General features: G+C 37.7%; 1 protein-coding gene across 3 annotated transcripts in view; it reads right to left on the bottom strand.

Annotated features, from left to right (window-relative positions):
* Positions 1 to 553: 553 nt before the first annotated feature.
* The window catches only part of mapre2 (microtubule associated protein RP/EB family member 2), a 123726-nt gene continuing 105921 nt past the window's right edge, over positions 554 to 18358 (bottom strand). For all 3 annotated transcript variants that reach the window (XM_003223509.4, XM_062979356.1, XM_062979357.1), the window contains 3 exons: positions 8976 to 9115; positions 5345 to 5503; positions 554 to 3707 (listed from right to left, as the gene is read on the bottom strand). In XM_003223509.4, coding sequence (XP_003223557.3) covers positions 3636 to 3707; positions 5345 to 5503; positions 8976 to 9115 — 371 coding nt within the window. In that variant the 3' untranslated portion in view covers positions 554 to 3635. The remainder of the gene's footprint in view (positions 3708 to 5344; positions 5504 to 8975; positions 9116 to 18358) is intronic.

The following is an 18358-nucleotide window of genomic DNA, read 5'->3' on the forward strand; positions in this document are numbered from 1 at the left end:
ATATTCCATTACTCCCATTTTTAAATATTTTACAGTTCTAATAAACACGTTAGCACTAAACTGGAGCAGTATTGATTTTCAGGTAGTTATTGTTATGCATGAACTGACATGGAAGGGATGAATCGTTAGAACCTCCTTTTTACTACCTTACTGTATAGGTTTTTATCCTAGTGCTATGACGATTCCTTAAACACAAATATAAACATGGATTACTCTATCTGCAAAGCTGACCCATTTTACTGCCTTTAAAGACTGTTCTTGTTCTATTATTTGCAAAGTTGTCTCCTTGCAGCTTTCCAAGTACATTATATCTTCCACTGAACATGGATTCCTTTTGTTGAACATTTCTATTTCCCCTGGTGATTAAGTGCTATACAAAGAGAAATTTCTCTTCATTGACATTTATTTTGTTGTAGGCTACGCTCCCGGGAAGGAATTATGCTGTCCATATTTTAAGTTATTCTAGCTTTAACTCAACATAAAGTGCCTCAATGAGGTCATTCATAAATCAAGAAACCCACAAAATGTGTGAACTTCTATTGAGATAGACAGATTGCAACATATTTTTTTTATTAAATATGTAAAAAGATAAAACGCAAGTCAAGTTATTCACATATTCAGAGACCAAAAAAAGTCTACTCTATCATGCGACAATTGGTGGGTAACGCAAAATGATCGATACATCTGAATAAGACTTTTTGCATCTATATGTCATTACTTATCTATTTATAATTAACAATACATATGTTTACATTCCTTTCAGTTTACATTTAATATATAACCAAAGCTTTATGGTGTGCTATTTAGTAAAAGTAATTACAAATGCATATTAAAAACATAACGGAATAACAGGTTTACTCACCACGGGGGGAGGGGAAGCCCTTTTTCCCTTTCCAGTATCTCTCACTCCCCTCAGCACAACTGAGCGGATCAGGCTCTCTCAATCCATATATACCTATATCTATGGGTTGGATCTGGGATCTGCCTATGGATGTTGTTGGCCTGGTACAGCTAATGCTAACTAATGCTGGAAGATCCAGTTCAGCAACTCCGCAAAGTCCATAAATTACCCATCTCATGTCGGTGGAGGTACTCTACCTATAAATGGTCCCTTGGCTCCATTTTAGGGTATCACAAACCCACCTGCCCACATAACATAACGTACCCTGTTTGGGAAGTTTTCTTGTCCCTCTGGGGTAACAATTTCAGGGACTCGAGGGATTGCCATGTGAAGGAGAGGATAGGGTAGGGTAGGGTGCAGGCCTGCTTCTGTCAGTTCAGTTACACATGCCTAAACCTGGATCCAACCCATCTATATATTTTATCTCCTTTTGCCTCCTAGGCCAGCCACTTTGTTCCTCCAAAGCACTAATAAAAAGGTGGAGCATGGAAACTGTTCCACATATCAGTTACACACACACACAAATACAAATCCGGGGCACATTCCCCTTCCTCCCACCCTCCCTCTCACACACAAAGAAGTCTAAGTGACAGGACTAAGGGGCAAAGAGGCTTTGATGGGAACTTTCTCTTGGAACAAAGAAACCCAGAAAAGCCCTGAAAGCGCTTCAAAAGGAAGTGATCTCAAAATATGTTCAAGAGGGAAGAGAAGCACAGATACACCTGCATCGGTGGTGATGGAGAGGTGCTTAAAGGCTGATTCAGTAATTTTCTTACTGCCCAAAGATCCCTTTGATCACAATGGGCATTTGGAAAGCAGTATAACTAATAATAATCATGGACATTTTAAAACAGAATATATATAACTTCTTTCTCTGTTGGATCATGACAATATACTACATCCTCCTGAAAGAAACTCTGTTCTTTAATTCCTCTATGTATAAAGCCTTTAAGTGAAACCAAATCACTTCTGCTAACAAAAATAAAAGATGATTTACAAGAAATAAATTTGACTTTCTAATGGTTAAGGTGGTATGGGATTGGGGCAAGCTGTATAAGCCCTTCAAGCCTGAAGAGGTCAGTGACAGTCTGTAAATCTAAAGAGATGAAACTTTGATCAAATGTTTAAAATCAATGCATATGCTGCCTGAGTTGCGACTAAACAAGAGTCACTCTTGTTCCAAGAGACTTCTGTAGGAATAAATAATTTCTTGAAAGATGCATGAGATCCTTGCACGAAGACATAAACATACAATCCATCCTTTATCAATGCCATTAAGTTCAGAACACAGGGAAACCTTCAGTAACTTGTCAATTTATGTTCTAATTGATTCTGTTAGTGTACATGCCTTTGACTGCCAAATAACCAGTCAAGTTGGAAATTTGAATAAAAGAGCAAACCAGAAAAACTACAAATTAAAAACCCCACTAGAACTAGACTGAGAAAATGTGAAATTTAAGAAATAAGGAATATTTTAACACATGATTTGCTATATTTCTATTATAAAAAGGCATTACCTAAGTGCAGGTTTAACAGGAATAGTAATACTAGACACACAAGGCAATGAGTGTTTTTGTCAGTTAACCATTGTCTCTGCACCTTCCATACCTATTCAATCATAATGAAAAGCCAAAGACCCACACTCATCTCATGCCCTGGTGGTGTGTTTTACCTTCCAAACCATGGCTAAAAACTTGCATTGATATCTATGATAAAAAGAAGATGCTGATTGAATACTAGATTTCAAAATTGTTTTGTAAGAACTTCAGAGAGAGAAAAAGCTAGATATGATTGTACTAATACATATTTTGGCATTCTTAATCCTATGGTAAACAACAAAACAAAATGTGTTCATCCTCAACATACGCAAAAAGGAAAGGGAAAGTGGTTGGTTCTCATAATCCCTATTTCCAGCAGTGAGAGTTCTGAACCCAACCACATTAGCAGGTACAGAAATAGTGTAGATTTTCATAGACTTGAAACAACAGACACTGAATATAGAAGCGAAATAGGAAGAACGTTTCGAGTAGTCACAAGAGAAGTGTCACAAAGCGTAATAACTAGACAGGCATGTATGCATCTTCCAGAAATAAAACATACTGTGCAGCTTTCTAACATGCTTTGGTGTTCAAAACCTTAGGAGGAACACAATGCATAATGTTTTTGCTATTATTTAATTCGGAAAATGACCATTCCTTTTGTGTTATAATAAACAGGAACAAGAATAAATCGAGTACAATTTGATTCCCCTCCTTCGCACATTTTGACCAAATGTATGTGTATAGTGTACTGAATTACCATGAAATGTGTAAAAACTAACAGAATACGACTTTTTTGTCAAAAGAGATGTCCATATAAATAGTTCTGAACAAATTAGAAATGTATCATACTTAAGACAAAAGGAAAAATAAATATATATTATATATTTATATATATATATATATATTTTAAAAAGCTGAACAAATCTCAAGCAGCCAAATAGTGAAGTTGCGGTGGCAGAAATTGGGGGCAAAGCCCGGAGATCTTCTTAGGTGCATACCCCAACAGAAGACTTCTGCAAACACATCTTGGCAAAGGATGGGTATAGAATGCAGCAGCTGGCTGACACTCCCTATGGTAAATTTATGTTAACGGCAGATTGAGAGTGATTGGTTTCAAGTCTTAGGCCACACACGTTCCATTCTTCAGAAGAAAGTTCCCACAGAAAATTAAAAGTAGCAAATGTGCCAGGTGATCAGTACTCTTCCGGTTGTTGCGGCTGTTCATGAACGTGTTCCTCACCTTCAGGTTCTTCTGTGTGGCCCTCCTGAACATTTCATGTAAGAGAAGAAATAATACAACCATTGAATGTGTGTATGTCAGGGTGGAAATGGGACAGCTAAATAATATACAGTTATTTCTTGACATCCATGGATTAAATAACTCACATCTTAAAAATTTTCCCTCCTCGAAATTTCCAAAAAGCAAACTCTGACTTTAACAATTTATGTTAGAGATACAATTTTATGATGCCATTGTGTATAATAGGACATGAGATCCATGGATTTTGATGTCCACAGGAGATTCTGGAACCAAACTCCAGTGGATATAAGAACCCACTGTATTGTAAATACTTAAATGAGATTCTTTGTTTACCTGAAAGCATTAAGCTTTAATGGAATTCTCAACTGACCATTTCTGAACTTTCCCACAAGTCTTTGCACTGCAATAGGACCATTAAAACCTTGACATAACTAGACGTTTTGACAAGTTGCAGCATTGTTCAAAATCTGATTTTAATGAAACAACAGGAGTTGGAATGGAGGGGAGATGTAACTACAAGTGTTGAAAACTATTTGACTCGAGAGAGGGATTTCAAATGCTGATTAGAATTTGAGTGGTTATGTTTCTAAATGCATAATTTGCGAAGAAGTAGTGTAAAAAGCTTTTCAGTTTATCATTCTATAATTTAAACCAACTGATCTAACATTGAAAGTTGACCTGTGCTGAAGTAGCTAGAGATTCCACAATCCACAAATAACTAATATGCAAAAAATTAACTTGCAAATGTGGAAGGCCAGCTGTATTTTGTTAATCTAGCTAAATAAATCACTAAATCACTAAAGCTACCTCTTTTCAAGTAAGTGTTGTATCAGCATTACGTTAGGGATGGAAAGACAAGTATAATATAGATGCTGAATATGAAGTATCCCAGGTTAGAAAAAAACTACATTAATTTTCCAAAGAAGGCATTTCTAAAATACTGGCACTAGATGGTGATGTTTCAAGTCTCCTGCCACCTGAAGGCTAGTCTATTCAGGTATTTTCCTGACATTTCTCTATATTCAGCACATGCTGTGCACAGCAGAATGGAAGAAACTACTGCACAGAACAAGCTAGTGCCATATGAATAGCCTCAGCCAATAATGTCAAGAAATCCCACTCTGCATAGAGAAATGTATTTTGGTTTTACCTGCCTACTCGAGAAGTATCTTTTACCATATCATGGTTTGCAGCTGCATTCTAAAGGAACAGTATATGACAGTTCCTAGACTTTATTAGGTCTCAAATTAAATAGAAGGATGCAAAATTGCACCCCAAACCATTCTTCTTACCCAGTGGAAAGGGAAAGTGTCAAGGCAATTGGGCAACTAGGGTTTAAACCCAGCTAATCATCTCAGTTAAGCAGCCAAATATATTTCTGAACTATGGCAATAGAACCTTGAAACATAGCGACTTCAAGTGACCAGGAACTTCGCTCACCACCAACAACAAAAAATCTACAATATTACTGAAGTATGTTTCGAAGTTGTCAGACAGCTGATAAAATTATCTGGGGGGAAAGTCTATGAACTTTGATAGTCTGCTGTCCCCTGCATAATAAACTGTGTGCTAGTGGTTCATATTCTAATTTAAAATGTTTGATAGACAATTTCTTGCAGATAAACAAAGTCTTAAACTTACATGATCTTCTGAAGCATAAAGAACTTCCATTAGCCTCTGGACAAGGTCATTATTTTCCTGCCCGTGTTCTTGACAGAGAAGTTCAATCTCCCTTAACTTTCCAAAATAGAAATCCCTTTCCTTCTCCACACCTTCAAGTGCAAGTTTTAATGAATGTACCTGTAAAAAAAGCACTTTTGAATATGAGATCATTACATGCTGTAGACAGTTTGCACAAGCATTAAGTAGGCAGAAAATTCATAAAACTGTTAACATAAACTCTAACAGATTTCAACCAAAAAGGAGTGTTTTTCTTCTCTTGAAAATTCTTTGTAAAGTAATACTATTGCCATCAAACGCTAATACAGGATTTAAAAATCTGGTTTTATGATTCACGCGTGCAGATATACAAGTATCCAATCACAAAGAATGCTCCACATGCTAACCTTCTTCAACCACTACCATAGATAAGGCAGGACTAACAGAGGGAGAGAAGAGACCTTTATAGAAAGACAACAAAGAAGGCCACAAATCTTCCCTATACTTTTCACTGCACTTTTATGGAACATGTTACCAATAATGTAACTCTTCTTTGCATTAACATTTGATAACAACCCCCTAGTTTGTTTGATTTTTGTGGCATGGGGTAATTTGAATAATATAGGATAATCTCTCAAAATGGTTAATCCATGTGAACCCTGCTGCTGGGAAAAGAGGTGGACCAGATGTTCTTTACGTAGGTAAACCCATCACCATTACTCCCACATTTGGTTCCCAGTCAAATGTTCCACTATGGCAGTATTACTTTGGCTGAGAACATCCAATTACAACATATAGTAATATTGTATGATAGAAGAGAGACTTTGTTGCACATAGTAGGAAGAGGTTTATGGCTTGTCAAAATAAAATACATAATTGCTTCAGGTGACCATAGCCAAAATGTAGTCTAGGCCAGGCATAGGCAACCTTTTTTGCCTTGGGGCCGCATTTCGAGCCCAGCCAGGAGGACTAGGCCAGGCTGGGAGGGAGGGTCCATGAGGGGGTGGGGATGGGTCATCCTCAGGCTGTCCGGCAGAGAAAGATATGCAGTAACTGCCCCAGTCCCGCACCCAGATCCTCCTCCCCCCCCCCCCCACAATTCTCAGGATGTCCTCTTGACATAAGGATGAGGCAGCTCGCCCTATCATGCTGGGAGGAGGGCAAGACATGCAATGGCAGAGAGCTCTCTGAAGGGCTCTCCGCCACCGTGTGCCTTCCGTGTCCTTTCCACATAAGGATGTGTCAGGCTGCTGCGTCCTTATGCTAAGAGGACAGTGAAGTTTCTGTCCATAAGCCTTGCCAGAGTTGTGACTGAAACAGACTACAATAATCAGTTTCATTCATGAATACAAGAAGTTGGGCAGGAAGCACTCTCTTAAGGACATTATGCAGATAGTTATCATGAATCTGAAGAAAAAGGAAGAGAATAGGACCAAGAGAAGACTAAACAAATAAGGGATAGAATCATTTCACTATGACACCCACATCAAGCCAATGAAGTACAGAGTGGCTCAGAGTGATGTTCTGAATGGAGTTGCTAACATGAGGCATAATAATGCTCTGTATTATAACCACATGATTATCTGTTTAAATGCTAGCTCATTATAAAAAGAAATGTGCATTGAATTTAAGTTTACTAAGGCTGCTGGCAAGATACCCACACAACTTAAGAATGTGAGATTGTCTGTCAAATTTCAAGTGGCTGTACAACAGAAACCAAATTTGTGTCAATTCACTGCTCAAAGTCTAAGACAGTAGACAAAGTCACTTCCCAGTTAAATGAGAAGAGACAGGGGCTTCCTTAACATCTTAACTGAATGTGATTTATTACTATTCAACTTGACAACTATGTTAAGTACAGAATTCTTCTAGCTACATCTACTATTTCTAACTAGCATCATTCAGTAGTTAATCTTCATTTATTCAAATATGAAATACTGTACTCAAATAGATGGGCAGCAGTTGTCTCTCGTTATCATGGATCTTTCCCTGTTCCATCTCTTGTAGTTTTGTTGTTTCAATATCATTTAGTCATTAATTCAAGTAGCCTCAACCAGAGATAGCCAACTTTCCCATAAGGCTTTTCTCTTTTTCCTTCTAATTAACTGCATATATTTCTACCATTTAAGAAAAAATAATTTTAATATATTCATATTGATAGGAAGATCTTTACACCATCTGGTCTGTGACTCAATATGAATGGAAATAAGAAGGCTGACAAAGAACTTAAAAACAGCTCAAGCCCTATACTTATTAAACAAGGATTTCCAAGGGATAACCATATTAACCTGTTACACTCCCCCTTTCCCCGAAGTCCTTCTACAACAACTGAGTTGTTTTTACAAGTCAGAATATTTTCAACTGTTCATGGTGAAAAAATCTTTGTTATGGGACCTGGTACAGTGTAGTTGTTGCTTTATCCATTAGCTCACTGGGTACCATTAGAAAAAATCATTTTCCACTTAGAATAAAACAAATCCTTCCAGTGTTGCTTCCTTCCAGATCTGTAATGTGGGGATGACTAAATTTTAACAATTCTGCTTGTGCCATCCTCTGACATATGAGTGGCCACACCTTCCTTTCAGGTTTTATGTTGCCCAAGTAAAAATAAACCTAGCAGCTTGACAATTTTTTTTACTATGCCCTTCCCACATACAAAGTGGGGAGATGGTTGGGATGTGTTGTCGAAGGCTTTCATGGGTTGCTGTGAGTTTTCCGGGCTGTATGGCCATGTTCCAGAAGCATTCTCTCCTGACATTTCACCCACATCTATGGCAGGCATCCTCAGAGGTTGTGAGGTCTGTTGGAAACTAAACAATTGGGGTTAATATATCTGTGGAAAGTCCAGGGTGGTAGAAAGAACTCTTGTCTGTTTGAGGCAAGTGTGCAATTGGCAACCTTAATTAGCATTAAATGTGTTTGGAAAATGTAGAACCAAGATACTAGGAGAACTTGCCATGCAGGGCTAAACTAGCTAAGGAATCCCAATGCCTACTGTTGGATGCTGCTGCCTGAAGGCACTTGGACTAGCTTAAGGAATGGTGCCAAACCAACCATTCATTGTACTAGCTCTTCCATGAGAAAATTTTGATAGTCAAAGGACTCACCCAGAAAAAAAGAGGACTAGTAAACACAACCTTTGACCTTGTGAGCACAGCCTTGAGTGGACATTTTTACATTACATCGCATGCAGGCAAAGTGTGGCTTATGGTTCACATTAAGCACACATGGCCACTTCTGTGACAACAAAAGCCCCCAAAAATGCACCCTAGAGGATGTGTGGGTATTTTGCTGGTTTTTCTTTTCTTCTCCCAGGCCATTTTAAAAACTGAAAGTGAACACAAACACACACAAGAAGTGCAGGAGTTTGCACTTTAAACAAGCCTGTATCTTTTCCCCTTTACCCTTTTTCCGAACAGACAATTTAGTTAGCAAAATTGGGCAGGAACTGAATGACTTCCTTACACATAACAATTTGCATGCTGCCCATATTTACTGTTAGAATTATAGCAGCAGCATAAAAACACGTGGAATTTTGAAATACATTTTATTATCCATGTTTAGCATCCAAAGAGCAATAGCATGAAAGACCATGTTGGACTAAGTATGTTACCTGCTCACTGAGCTGTATGACTTGTGTCTCCAAATCTTTATCAGATTTAGCCACTGAGCTGCTTGGTGGTGTTCTTTTTGCTGATGACGGACGAGATGGGGTAGAGCCTGGTTTTGAAGCAGGACTGCATTTGGCAGCACCTAAAATGTATAGAAATCAATTTTTAAAAGTAATTAGGCCTTTTTCTCAGTAACTGAATTTCCTTTAAATGAACTGTTCACCAATTTCTCAAAATGTTTTAATATAAGTGTTACCGTTATGCAAAGTTAGCAATATAATCAACACTTTTTCTAGTAGTTCACTAACAACCCAGAATATTAAGAAACTCTACAAAGGAAAACAATTCCATGACAAAGTCTGGACTCACTGCAGATAATTCAGCACACCAGGACTCTGAACCCACAGTTCCATACACAACTGGTCAAATGTGTTCTTAATAAAAGCTTTCTTCCTTTTATTGTAAACCACGTGGCATTCCTGGTGTGCAAAAATAGGAATTGCCATATATACAACTCATGTATAAGTTGCACATTTTTTGACAAAAGATCACTCCTCCTCCCTCCCAGCTGAATTAACTTATAAGCAGATGAGGGCTGGACGAAACAGAGGTAAGAAGCTCCCGCCCAATTATCTCTCCCTTGCCCAAACCATAAAAAGAAACCTAGCCTTCCATTTTTCCTCACATTCTTCTTTAGCTTGAGTGGGGGGAGCCATTTTTGTAGCAGAGCAAAAAAACAAATAAACAAACAAACCAAAAACCAACGAATAAGGGCTTTTTGTATAAGCTCTGCAGACTGAAAGCCATTTTTCAAGTGACTTGCTGTAAAGCCCTATTAATTCCTCAGTTTGGGTTGGGTAAAAACTGGGCACTAGAGTGTTAAAGTAAGAATGCCTAGTTATGTGCAAACCATTAATTACATCAATTAGATAAGAATTACTTTAATTAGATATACAGGACCACTCTAAACCTCTTTTAGTATCAGGCAGAGGTGATGGAAACCTTATTATCAAAGTTGTACTCATAGTCTTTGGTCATTCACAGTCCTTGCTGAATTCAAAGTGGAGAACTGCTTTTCATATTATCTGTAGTCTACATCAACGGAACAGGTCATTCTGGAAATCCTGTTTTCAGTTGTAAACAGTTTGCAACCTTATGTCAGCAGAATATGTCCAGCATTCCTCTTGATTACTTTTCGTTAGCTAAATTATTTTGTTCCTAATTAAAAATGCCTGCAATGGAAATCCAAAATCAATATATAATTAATGTATGCCCAACTTGTATGTTTTTTTAAAAAAATCTTCATCTGTACAGTCAATTACTTTCACTAAATGTTAATTTATTGCTGTATAAATGTCACTTCCAGTATTTTTTAAAACAGGTAAGGCACTTGAATCTAATAAGAATCTTAGTTGCAATGGAATTAGGGAATGATAACTTTAAATGTTATTTCTAGTACAATCTAATTGAAAAATCGAAGGATATAGTCACTGAAGCAGTGGGCTGATGTTTCAAGAAACAGAATATGAAACTAACCCTTAAAATATTTGCTCTTATTCAATGTATTCACTCACGTGAACTCTAAGAGCTAACACCAAAAGAGAAATTGAATACTTATTTTATATTTTTACAATTTATTGATTTGATATTTGTCAAATACCAGACTTTCTCTCAAAATGGGACTCATTTTTATTTTTACAGTATTTATATCCTGCCCTTCTTACCCTGAAGGGGACTCAGGATGGATCACAATGTACATATACATGGCAAACATTCAATGCCATTAGACATATGACATATAGACAGACACAGAGGCAATTTAACATTTTCCAGCTTCTGGCTTGATGAAGGTATGCTCGATTCCGGTCACAGGAGGAGCTGCTGCTTCATCATCCACTGTGACACGAGTCCTTGATGGAGTACTTCCTCATCTGGCACTGCTGGACATTTTTATGGTGATGTAAATTAGTTAAATTAGCCTTCCTACATAAGCGGTCCCTAAATTTCCTACTTGACAGATGCAACGGTCTTTCGGGTTGCTTAGGTAAACAACGAGCTAGGGCTATTTAATGGTCAGTCACTCAATCCGACCCGGGCTTCGAACTCATGACCTCTCGGTCAGTAGTGATTTATTGCAGCTGGCTACCAACCAGCTGCGCCACTAGATCAATATGAATTTTGAAGGTGAATTGTTCCATATCAACTCTCCAATAACACCCATTAATGGAAGCATTGTATATCATCTTGTGATGATCCAAAAACTACACTTGAATAAACATATATGATGGCATGAAAATAAGAGAAATTAAAAACAGGAATTGCATCTTCTCCTTTGTTAACATCACCCATGAACACCCCTAAGAAATAACTAAAAGCAACATCTGGAATGAAACTCAAGTTCAACTATGCTGTTTATAATCAACGCTGGATGGACTACTAGTACAAACTGCATAGGGCTGCTGTTCCTCAAGTAATGAACAGATTCACTGGAGACAACCAAGTGTACATTCTTTGTTTTTACAGCCAGTAACAGCTGCATTATGGTTTGCAAATATAATACCTCTGAAAAGCAACAGGACAAGAAGCCAAGCACTGAGACACGTAAGTACAGATTGAACAAGCACACAGAACTTCGTAGTACAGTACATAAACCAGATATCCCTTTGCAAACATTTTCAAACAAGGCACTGTTGAGTCATTCAAACTCACAGATGATTGTACAATTGGTAACCTGGGTGTAATCAGTGTAAATGATGAGGATTTACATACACATTTCTCACATATAGGCTGCCACAGAAACCATCCATATTGCATTTGTTAACCTTGTATTTGTTTTTATAACACTTTTTCTTAGCTCATTTGTGTCCATATCTTTCTCTCTTTATACTCAAATGCATGTGTATAGGTCATGTAGATATGTGCATGAATACATGCACATAGTTAAACAATTTGGGACTCTAAAATATATAGATTAGATAAAGTGCACTCCAGCTAAAGCAATAGTACACCTTGATAGATGTGTTATAATAATCCACAGGAAGTTTGCATTTCCAATTAGGAAAAAATTAGGGTGCAAAGTGATGAGAGAGAACGTGACTAGGCGAAATACACTCGTCAGAGGAGGGTAGCATAAGAGCAGAGTGCATGCAGAATAATAATAATAATAATAATCATCATCATCATTTATATACCGCCCTATCCCCTCAAAGGGTCTCAGGGCAGTTTCCAACAAAAAATGGCAAACATTCAATGCCAGAATATACTGACAAAGAGAAATAAACACCCCCCCCCCAGATCCCTAAAGAAAATGCATACAACAATAACAAAATTAAAATTATAAGATAAACAAAAATTAAATAAAAACATAACCAAACAACCACTGCATATCTAACATTAAAACATGACAGAAATTTGAGCAAAACTAAAATCTGTTCAAAATTATTAAGATTTTTATACAGCCAGCCAAGCTAAAGTGAAACACCATTTTCAATCTGAGGTACATAATATTCTAAACCACCTCCTCTCTATATGCTAAGGAACATAAATGCATTTTAGCGTAAAAGAGAGTAAGGGGGGGGTTAGTTCTTTGGGGAGAGAGTTCCAGAGTCAAGGGGTCATAACAGAGAAGGCCCCCTCTCTCATTCCCGCCAGCTGCACTTGGCCTTGTGCCAGAGTTGGTTTGTATGAGGAGATGAGGCTTGCCAACTAGTCTGGGCCCGAACCGTTTAGGGCTTTAAAGGTAATAACCAGCACTTTATATTTAGCCCAGAAGCAGACCGGCAGCCAGTTAGTAATCTGGCTGCCGATCTCTGAACCAGTTGAAGTTTCCAAACTGTCTTCAAAGGCAGCCCCATGTAGAGAGTGTTGCAGTAGTCCAGATAGGATGTAACTAAGGCATGAATTACCATGGCCAGATCTGGTGTCTCAAGGTATGGGTGCAGAATGTCCGAATGTCAATCCCTGACATCTCCAAGAACACCTGCAATTAATCACCTCCCTGAAACATAGAGAGCTGCTGCCAGTCATGTAAGCAACACTGAGCTAGATGGGCTAGTCATCAGACTTCATATGCCACCAGTTCTTATGATCCAGAACAGACAATACTGAAATTGATTCTATATAAGATAGATGCATTATTTTCATAAATTTCTCAAAGTGCCTTACTAAAATAATTTGCAGTGTTAACTCTGATAATAACCTGGCAGCAATATTTCCTTCCAGAAAATATTGCAGATGATGCATAAGTCAATCACATAGCTCTTCCCTGACCATTATGGCTTAAAATATATCTTATCTCTTCCAATTCTATTATTCTATGATTCGCTGATAAAATGCAAGACATATCTCTGCATATGGAGTGTATTTCTCCATAGATATTATACCAGAAACATAGGAGAATAAACAAATTACTATATTTCATCTATGAGTGTTTGCATAAGTAAGGCAATAGATTACATAGACAGATAATTCATTATTCAAAGTGTGTGTGTGTGTGTGTTTGTCTGCTTGTACCACAAAAGCTGTTGATAGGTGAAGTGGCTCTCTGTGATGTCACTGGGAAAGAATGGTGATGTGTATGAGGGGAAGGAAGGAAGGAAGGAAGGAAGGACGGAAGGACGGAAGGAAAGAAAGAGCTTGCCCAGAATTGCTATGGAGACTCTGTGATGTAGGCCCTCTCAGAACTGGAAAAGGGAGAAAGTAGGTGGACAGTGGTCCCAATGACACCCAGGAAATGCCAGGTATATATCCTAGTTTAGAATAGAACTGCACTGGAGTATCTAGGAAGGCTCACAAATATTTTTAGGGGCATTTCTTTGAAGCATGAGTAAGTGAAGCCATGGCTATCTCATTTGCGAATATGCCACCATATACAAGTAGCTTGGAAGAGACCATAGAAGAAGGCTGCTTCCTTCAAGCAGTGTTTATGAGGTTTCCAGGTGCAACTGGGTGGCCAGTATAAAAAATAGAACACAAAATTTAAGTGATCTTTTGGTACTATCTAACCTGGTCTCATAAGAAAACAAACTGAGCAGTTAAGGTCCCATGTACAGTTCAAAGGAAACTAAAAACTAATTAGTCTGATGCATAATATAGTCTGAGCGCAGTGCTTGGATTGTTATGATGGATACATACATACAGGCTCCATAGCCTTTCCTTAAAACTACTTCTGAGCAAAAATCAAAAGCTTTCTTGGTTATGCTATCCAACTACTGATAAAAAGCTAGAGCATTAGCAATACTGCTCTTCTGAAACAACTGTTTGAATATTCGGTATAGCTAGTCCTTGAGTAACAAATATCCAACTTGCAAATGAGAGTTAAGAATGAGGGTGAGACAACAGAATGTGAGATAAATCTTCCCCTTGGAAGGGAAATTCACACCTGAAAGAGTTATCATGCAGGAAAGGTGTTTCCACTGAAGCTTTATCACCAATCCTTGTTTCTAAAACAAGCCATTTTTTTCAAAAATCCAATTATCACAGGGACCGAAAGTGAGGGGAAATCTTCTGAACAGGAACACAGACTGCAAAACAAACACCACAGGGGAGTTAACCCTTCCCTATGCTACCCAAAGCTTAGATAGATAGATCTTACATAAATTTTAGTTAAATTTCTTTGGGGGAAAACTTTGAAAAAAATAATTGTCATAATGTGTTCATAATAATGTCTTGCCTTGCGATTTTGTCTCTTATTGATATTGCAGCTCCAAGAGTGACAAAATATCTACTATCATCCATCAGCTACCAGCTCTGTAGCAAGTAGCCTCTGCCCTACAAGCATGACACAAGACATCAGGGTGGTCAAGAGATTAGTCCCATGGAACTATTTATGCTACAATTTCCAAGCTGCATTATCCCTGACCTGCAATGACTTGCTACAACAGTTGCCCTCTTAAGGCGTAATACAGAGCTTGCTCCGTTCTACATTTGTGGTACTGAGAAAAACTAAACTGTCTTATATTCCACCTCACCTTTTTGTTTTAAGAAAGTTAAGTTAATTCTAAATCCATTAAAAATAGTCAAATAATGTTTTTAGCATGACAGAATCCCACCTCCAAAAACAAAGCAGATGCCAGGCTCCATGGGGAATCCAGAGTTTTGGCATCGGATTAAGTAAATGAAAATAATTCCATCGTGCTTTAGGTTGCTTTGGGGGTTAGCTGTCAGACCTACTTGTGGAAATGCTAAAACATATTACCTTCCATCTGCATTATGAAGCAACACACGTCCCAAGATAACTGAAACATTATTTCCCCTGAAATCTTAATTAGCTAAATGTCCAAATCAGAAGCAAAAAGAATGCATGTTAAGAAAATGTAATAAAAGTTAAAGTATTTGGATAGCAAAGCAGATAGTTATATATGGCCTTCTGTTCCCTTGATCACTATTAAGCAGCCCTCATAGCTGTAGGTAGATCAGTAAAATATGCTCAAGAAACAAGATGGATTCAGTGAACTAGTTTACTGCTTTGTGCAGTTTTAGCCCAATCCTATGCTGAGAAACATGTTGATACTTTTAAAAATAATTGCATAATTGCATAATTCACTGAGTTACCTCACAGACTGAAGCACACAACTTGTATGGTCCGAAGGAACGTATTTTGGTGAAAATGACAATACTGACTCCTCCATGGAGATAGAACTATCACTTCCCAAAAGCAATCTGAAGAATGAGGACAAAGGAAGATGTAGCTGAACACATTGAGAAATCAGTTTGCATGCAGTGTAATACATATCTACAAAGACAGTAGAGGTGCATCACATTGAGCCTCCTGAGAGATGTGAAATTGACCTTTTCTATACAAACTGTAACACTTGGTCATCCAATAGAGGGCCGGGCTGTGGCATAGGCTGGTTAGTAGCCAGCTGCAATAAATCACCATGACCAAGAGGTCATGAGTTCAAGGCCAGCCCGTGTCGGAGTGAGCACCCGACAATTAAAAAATAAAAAATAGCCCTGCTCGTTGTTGACCTAAGCAACCCGAAAGACAGTTGCATCTGCCAAGTAGGAAAAATTAGGGACTGCTTATGTGGGGAGGCTAATTTAACTGATTTACAACACCGGATGAGGAAGTACTTCATCAAAAAAGGACTCATCGTCACAGTGGATGATGAAGCAGCAGCTCCTCCTGTGGCCGGAATTGAGTATACCCTCACAAAGCTAAAAGCTGGGAAGTTAAATAGCCTCTGTGTCTGCCTGTTTATGTGTTGTTTGTCTAATGGCATTGAATGTTTGCCATATATGTACATTGTGATCCACCCTAAGTCCCCTTCGGGGTGAGAAGGGCAGAATATAAATATTGCAAATAAATAAATGCATACATAAATAAATATTGTTAGAATACATCAAACTTATTCTTTGAATTGTGAACAGGAAATATGTTCACAGGAAATACCTCCATGCTACCACAGCTATAAATGGATGAATGAAATATTTTTATTTTAAAATAGCAGTGATAAATCAAGGAAAAAGATTGATATGCTGCTTTAAGGAGGGGAATACATTTCAATATACGTATGTACTGTATGTGGTTTATGATCCACATCTACTAGTATTTTTCTTAATTTTCACATGACACGATCAGTTATCAATTTTTGTGTCATAACTGGTTTTAACAGCTCACAATTTATGCTTACAGTTTATTTATTACCCTCAGGTCTGCTTTTCAAAGTAGACACAGCATTCCAGAAGCAACCTGGGGGTTACCTTTGACTAAAAAGTCATTCTCTATTCCACATTCAAGTGGGATTTGCCTTTACTAATACTGCTGAGATTCTGAGTGAAAGGTCAGAGCCAAATCAGATTATACTGTGTGAATGTATCTGCAAGAGTATTACCAGAAGTCTTCAGAGATGTAAGTATTCTCAACTAAGTGTCACTCAGAAGATAAAGAAAGCCTTTATTAAAGCAAATACAAAAACTTGGATTACACAAGCCAACAAAATCAAACTTTTTGTAATCATCAGAAATTAGAGTAGCAGTTTAAATCAATGTTTAATGCTGATTTTAAATATGTTATTTTTTTCCATCACATCAATTTTTTAAAAATATGACAAATGGTACATTACAGTGGACTACTGTAAAGTCTGCATATTTCACATCATATTCATGTAACACAAGCCAACAAGTATTTTTCATCGGATATAATTTTAGGTCATTCTTACAGAGTTGTTTTGCACTGAATTCAGATCTGTGTTTATTATTTCTCTATCACATGTAGTTTTTGCAATGAGGTTCATTGAATAATTAATGCATTTACACATTGATATCAATAGAATTTAATTGTTATCACTGCGTAAATGCATTAATTATTCAATTTGCCTCATTTCAAAAACTACATGTGACAGAAAAAATAAACACAGATCTGAATTCAATACAAAAAACTCTATAAGAATGACCTAAAATTATATCTGATGAAAAATACTTGTTGGCTTGTGTTATTTGGTCTCTTAAATGCCACTATTTCTAATCTTTCTGTTTAACCTTCTTTTACAAATTGCTTACAATATGGAAAGATATAAAAAGGAATAAAATGTTAATTAAAAAACACAAACAATGAACACTTGGATTTATATATACAACAAAAACAATAATCCAGGACCAGTAACCACCAAACTGTCATCCAAAAACTGTTTTGAAAAGATTCTCTGGAATAAATCCATCTTTAACAAAACCCTCAAATCCTATTTTGCAGAGCTGTTCCAAACTGTTGGCAACTTACTAAAGCCAAGGGTAATCTATGTGTCCTGCCAGAGATGTGCCCTATAAGCCATCCAAGAAAAGAAACCCTTCCTGACCCAACATTCTCCTTTTCTAAGAAATAAAGAGTCATAACTACAAAATAAAGGAGGGGGTTTACCTTAAACCTTACCACATTTTCTTTCAAACAAGCCATGATAATGCTATTGTAGACAGGAGGGCTTTCTTTGAAACAAAAGGGAAAGTACAATATTTTTTACAGCAGCAGAAGCAAGAAAAAGGATGTAGTCCGGACATGGGCAAACTTGGTCCCTCCAGGGGACTTCAACTCCCACAATTCCTAACAGCCTACTGCTAGGAAGTCTGCCCTTGCCTGGTATAGTCCCTAGTAGATTTGGTGGCAACGCAACCCCACTGATCCCTGGAGATGATCACTCTAGAAGAGTGGTTCTCAACCTGTGGGTCCCCAGGTGTTTTGGCCTACAACACTAAAAAAACCCAGCCCGTTTACCAGCTGTTAGGATTTCTGGGAGTTGAAGGCCAAAATATCTGGGGACCAACAGGTTGAGAACCACTGCTCTAGAAAGTAACACAGGCACCAGAAGACCACTCAAAGGCAGGTAACGGGCCTCATCTTCCAGCAAATGTGTATCCCTTGTGTACACCTGAACCAAGCACAGCCAACTAC

This window comes from Anolis carolinensis, chromosome 4 (genome assembly GCF_035594765.1).
Source record: "Anolis carolinensis isolate JA03-04 chromosome 4, rAnoCar3.1.pri, whole genome shotgun sequence".
In the NCBI taxonomy this organism is placed as follows: Eukaryota; Metazoa; Chordata; class Lepidosauria; order Squamata; family Dactyloidae; genus Anolis; species Anolis carolinensis.